This window comes from Rhinopithecus bieti, unplaced genomic scaffold (assembly GCF_001698545.2).
Source record: "Rhinopithecus bieti isolate Rb0 unplaced genomic scaffold, ASM169854v2 scaffold_10347, whole genome shotgun sequence".
In the NCBI taxonomy this organism is placed as follows: Eukaryota; Metazoa; Chordata; class Mammalia; order Primates; family Cercopithecidae; genus Rhinopithecus; species Rhinopithecus bieti.
The window spans coordinates 3,331,378-3,337,377 of NW_016806836.1; the positions used below are offsets into that span (position 1 = coordinate 3,331,378).

A 6,000-nucleotide genomic window follows, 5' to 3' on the forward strand; every position below is an offset into this window, starting at 1 on the left:
ATGAGCTTGCCCTGGCACTTTGTCTCCAAGCATCAGTCAACCAAGGATATGGAGGGCGTGCGTGCATGTGTGCACACGTACATACTCACACACAACTTCAACCTGTTTATCCCCCTTGAGATTTGCTGACTTGTGCATTGGGGGTAAAAGGTGCTGGGAAAATTCTGGTCCTGGTTCTCAGCTTCCCTATCTGTCTAGTGGGAGCAGCTGGACTGAGAGATGCCCATGTCTCCTGCTGTGGTCCTGTGAGGAGGCCGGTGCTCCTGAGTCTCCTCCACCCTGGCCCATCAGGCCTGCCTGGATCCTGCCCCAGGTTGGTCCACCACTCACTGTTTTGTTTCCAGGAGGAGAGGGATCGCCCTCCCAGCTAACACAGCAGAGGGGCTGCTGAACGTCATTGGCATGGACAAGCCGCTCACCCTGCCGGACTTCCTGGCCAAGTTTGACTACTACATGCCTGCTATTGCGTGAGTTGCCCCCAGCCCGCAGGTCCTGGGGCAGCATTGATCCCTACAACTAGGACCAGGCCTGTCCCTCAGCCTGTGGGGGCCCGAGAAGGTGCTCTGAAACCACAGCCATCTTTCTCACCATTGTGTACACTTAGTGAGTCTTTCCAGTGCCTTTAGGCCTCAGTTTTTCCTTCTGAGATGTGGGTGTAATGGACTGAAATTGCTTCAACTTCTACAGAGAAATGGCAGAATATGGGAGCTAAGAACACAGGGTCAGAGGCAGTGCAGGGCTTGAACCCGAGCCATCTATCTCCTAGTTCAGGGCTTCATGTCGTGAGGGGAGGGGAGGCCTGAATGTGGGGTGGGGGCAGGGAGATGTGGGGAAGATTCTCTCGAAGGCTTTTTTTTTTCCCTGTCTTGAGTCGCTGGGGAATAGCACTAGGTACTGAAAAGGCCCAGAAGGGGTATGGGCGAGTGCTAGAGAGAAATTTCAATGACTTATTTATTTATTTGTTTGTTTATTTATTTATTGAGACAGAGTCTCACTCTGTTGCCCAGGCTGAAGTGCAGTGGTGCGATGTCAGCTCACTGCAACCTCCACCTCCCAGTTTAAGGGATTCTCCTGCTTTAGCCTCCCAAGTAGCTGGGTTCACAGGCAGCCACCATCACACCCAGCTAATTGTTTTATACTTTTAGTAGAGATGGGGTTTTACTATGTTTGCCAGGCTGGTCTCGAACTCCTGAACTCAGGTGATCTGCTCGCCTCAGCCTCCCAAAGTGCTGGGATTACAGGCATGAGCCACTGCACCCGGCCTCCATCCTCATCCTCGAGATGCAAGAACTTCCAGTGACCCCTTCTCCTGAGAGTGGCCTGATCTCCCCTGGACAGGGCACTTTCTTCCCACACGGGGCTCTCCCAGCACTTGTGTGCCTTCCCTCACACATTCTAGTAACCACTTCATTTTCACTCTTCATGGCAGGAACTTCCAGCTAAGCACGGTCCACCGTTATGTGATCAACACAGTGGCCCTGGCAGGCCAATTTGTGCCTTGCTTCTGGAACAAACATGCAGTGATAACAACGAAAATGTTTTGAGCATGTGTCTGCTCTGCTCCAAGCACTGGCCCGGGTGGGGTTTATGAAGTTTGACTCATTTGTCCCCACAACAACTCCTTGTTGTCAGAGGGTGACTAACGGGGGGTCACATAGCAGATAAGTGTGGACACAAGGATCCAAGTCCATGACTATATCCCAGGAGTCTCTCACATCCAGGTGTCCCTCTGGACTTGTCCAGCTGTGTCCTTTTCTCTTATTTCTCTTCCCTGCCAGCCTTACCTTCATCACCGACAAATATTGGGCTACTCTGTCCTAGGCATGGTCCTCAGCTGAGAGGTCACAGCCATCACAAGACAGAGGGGTCCTTGCCACATGGAGACTGCATTCTAGTAGGGGATACAGCAAACTGGCTGATAAACCGTATGACACACAATGTTGAGTGGTGATAAGGACCTGGGAGAAAAAGAAAGCCCCAGAGAATGGTGGAGGGGCCGTTTTAAGATAAGACGGTCTGGGCCAGGTGCAGTGGCTCATGCCTGTAACCCCAGCACTTTGGGAGGCTGAGGTGGGCAGATCATGAGGTCAGGAGATTGAAACCATCCTGGCTAACATGGTGAAACCCCATCTCTACTAAAAATACAAAAAGTTAAATGGGCATGGTGGCACGTGCCTGTAATCCCAGCTACTCGGGAGGCTGAGGCAGAAGAATCACTTGAACCCAGGAGGCAGAGGCTACAGTGAGCTGAGATGGCGCCACTGCACTCCAGCCTGGGTGACAGAGCAAGATTCTATCTCAAAAAAAAAAAAAAGAAAAGAGAAAAGAAAAAGATAAGGCAGTCAGGGAAGGCCTCTCTGAGGAGGTGAAGCTTGAGCTGGCTGTAAACGAGGGGAGTGGGAGAGATGCAGTGTAGGACACTATCGGGGAAGGGGAAGAGCAGGCCTGTGTCTTCTCTGGTGGCCTCAGGGAATGAGGGAGAAGGAAGATGTTGGGGAGCCTGGCAAGGCCTGGAGGATGCAGGCCTTGTGGATGGGACCTGGGAGTTGTGATGTCATTCTCCATGGCAGAAAGCTATTGGGGCTTTGAGGGGAGAAGCGCTATGCTTTGATTTACCTTTTTTTTTTTTTTTTTTGAGACAGAGTCTCGCTCTGTCGCCTGGGCTGGAGTGCAGTGGCTGGATCTCAGCTCACTGCAAGCTCCGCCTCTGGGGTTTACGCCATTCTCCTGCCTCAGCCTCCTGAGTAGCTGGGACTACAGGTGCCCGCCACCTTGCCCGGCTAGTTTTTTGTATTTTTTAGTAGAGACGGGGTTTCACGGTGTTAGCCAGGATGGTCTCGATCTCCTGACCTCGTGATCCACCCGTCTCGGCCTCCCAAAGTGCTGGGATTACAGGCTTGAGCCACCGCGCCCGGCCTTGATTTACCTTTTTAAACCCCAGCTGCTGGGTGGAGAACAGGATGACAGGGGCAAGCATGGAGACAGGGAGGCCAGTGAGAGATGGCGTGATTCAAGCCAGGATGGAGGAGGGAGAACTGGCATGCAGTTCCAAAGTACAGCTGATAGGACTTGCACAGTGTCTAGGATCTTATCCAGTGAATGCCCAGAGCTTGGGTTTGGGGGATGAGAATGGGGCCAGAAGTGGGTTTAATCTGCCAAGGGTTGGGGATGTCATTTGCTCCTGGAGCTCCCAAGGGACTTGGGGAAGGTTGGTCCCAACCCCTTTCTTCCCTTCCCAGGGGCTGCCGGGAGGCTATCAAAAGGATCGCCTATGAGTTTATAGAGATGAAGGCCAAAGAGGGCGTGGTGTACGTGGAGGTGCGGTACAGTCCGCACCTGCTTGCCAATTCCAAAGTGGAGCCAATCCCCTGGAACCAGGCTGAGTGAGTGATGGGCCTGGAAGAGGCCGTGGTGTGGGTGTGGCTGGGAGGCTCAGCTCTGAGACTGGAGGGGTGAACTGCTGGGAATCCCTGACCCAAGCAAGACTTTGCTCTTGCCCCCAAGCTGGTCCATGGCCTCAGAAAGATGGGTTTAACTCTGTCACAAGAGACGTGGTTCCCATCCTCACCTTGCGGTTATGTTCTTACCTTGGGCACAAGTGTTTGGCTGTGTCTTGCTCTGGACACAGGCCTGCTGTCCAGGAATGTTAACCTGCTTAGCCAGCCAGGATTTCTGAGGGATCTCCCTTGTCACTGACACAGATCAGATCTCTAAAGGTCCTGCTCTAACTTCATAACTGAAGTGAGCCTGGCCATTTCTAGCCCCCTGCCTGGGCCCCCATGGATCTCTAAGTGGTGTCACAAAACCATCCTGCCCCATTTTCTGAGCCATGACTCTAATACATGTAGAATGTGGACATCATGGCAGGCCTCAGCTGAGCAATGCTGGCCATGTGGGGGTGGGGAGGGCCGTGTAACACCACACACCTCCCACTAAGATCTAGCAGCTGCTTTAAGAGCCAGAAGGGACATGCTAGGGCCTGGGGGCATCTCTGCCAGTCTTTCCTTTGAGGCAGTGGGTCAGTGGGGGAGGAGGATCCTCCCCAAAGCCGCCTCTTCCTCCTCCGTCCCAGTCCCAGAGCTGCCCTTTAGGCCTTCCCTTTGCCTCAGGCCCATCCCTACTCCTCTCCTCACACAGAGGGGACCTCACCCCAGACGAGGTGGTGGCCCTAGTGGGCCAGGGCCTGCAGGAGGGGGAGCGAGACTTCGGGGTCAAGGCCCGGTCCATCCTGTGCTGCATGCGCCACCAGCCCAGTGAGTAGGATCACCGCCCTGCCCAGGGCAGCCCGTCTCACCCCCTTGAGCCCACTGGCAGGAACTTGGGGCTTCCTGAAACAACTGGAGACTTCCTAGGCAGGCTCAGAACTTCCTGGAGACGTTCTCCCCAGGGATGCCATGCCTTTGTAGCCACCCTGCAGGAAGCTCAACACCAAATAGGAACTTAACTATGGAAAAAAAAATCTAGGCTAGATTCTGATCAGCCGATGGTCCCCTCTTGAGACCCCATAGACCAGGCCCCATCCTGTCTAGGCCACAGAACCCGTGAATAGGCCTGATTTCCAGGATTTCTGAGGAGTCTTCCTTGTCACTGACGCTGATCAGATCTCTAGAGTTTGTGCCTCATGGTGAACAGCCTCACTGTGTGACCTTGGGCAGGTCACACCACCACTCTGGTTGTGCACCAAGACACCTCAGTTGTGCAGTGTCACAAGGAAATGATCACACTTACTTCATTCCTCTACCCTCAGGATTAGTGAGAACCAAAGAGCTAGCTGCATGCATTTCCTCTAATCCTTGCAGCAGCCTGTAAAGCAAAACTACCATTGCTTATTCCCATTTGACACATGAGGAAACAGGTGGAGTGAGGTGCAGCCTCTTGCAAGGCACGAACCCTGGTTTTCATCCAGGGACATTTAGTTCCAAAGCCTATGTTCATTCATTCTTTCTTAAACACTTCATAATAACTTTATTAGTTAACAGTACATAATACATTAGCAATATACTTCACAATACTAGTGTGAGTTCTATTTTAGATGACATGTTAAACGATCCTCCATTTCCTCATCTGCACATGGGAGTAAGCCTACCATGAGTGTTGTTGGAAACACCAGGTGAGAGAATGGTCCGTGTCATTTACTGAGCTCAGGTCCTGTCCTTGGTGCTTTACACACATGGCCTTGGCAAAGCCTGGCCACCCCTATGCAACAGCGGCAGTGTTCTTTCTGAAAAGGGCAGAAACTGAGGCCCTAAGCAGAGCAGTTTTCCGCAGGCCATGTGTTTAGGACATGGCAGTTAGGATTTGAAGACACTGAGCCCTGTTTTGTGCTGGTCTCCCATGGCGGGGGTTTGGATGGGACGGCAGGCAGGCTGGGAGGTCTCTCCATGGTGCTGGTGACAGAGCCTGGGTGGGCATCTCACCCACAGACTGGTCCCCCGAGGTGGTGGAGCTGTGTAAGAAGTACCAGCAGCAGACCGTGGTGGCCATTGACCTGGCTGGAGATGAGACCATCCCAGGAAGCAGCCTCTTGCCTGGACATGTCCAGGCCTACCAGGTGGGTCTTATGAGAAGGAATGGAGAGGCTGGCCCTGGGTGAGCTTGTCTCCCACCCAGAGTTGGGAGAAATCACAAGAACCAGGGAGCATGGGGTCTCCTGAGTTCTGAAGTGTGTCTTTGTTGAGTCTTAAGGCTTGGAACTGGAATCCCCCTGGGCCAGGCGTGGTGGTTCATGCCTGTAATCCCAACACTTTGGGAGGCTGAGGCAGGAGGACTGCTTGAGCCCAGGAGTTTGAGACCAGCCAGGGCAACATAGTGAGACTCCATCTCTGCAAATACAAAAAATGAGTCAGGTGTCGGGCATGGTGGTGCACGCCTGTAGTCCCAGCTACTTGGGAGGCTGGGCTGGGAGAATTGCTTGAGTCCAGGAAGTCGAAGAAGCAGTGAGCTGGGATCACGCCACTGTACCCCAGCCTGGGTGACAGGGAGACCCTGTCTCAAAAAAAA

General features: G+C 53.2%; 1 protein-coding gene across 4 annotated transcripts in view; it reads left to right on the plus strand.

Annotated features, from left to right (window-relative positions):
* The window catches only part of ADA (adenosine deaminase), a 35,064-nt gene that overhangs the window by 22,111 nt on the left and 6,953 nt on the right, over positions 1-6,000 (plus strand). For all 4 annotated transcript variants that reach the window (XM_017878004.1, XM_017878005.1, XM_017878002.1 and 1 more), the window contains 4 exons: positions 345-467; positions 3,240-3,383; positions 4,138-4,253; positions 5,424-5,551. In XM_017878004.1, the coding sequence (XP_017733493.1) occupies positions 345-467; positions 3,240-3,383; positions 4,138-4,253; positions 5,424-5,551 (511 nt within the window). The remainder of the gene's footprint in view (positions 1-344; positions 468-3,239; positions 3,384-4,137; positions 4,254-5,423; positions 5,552-6,000) is intronic.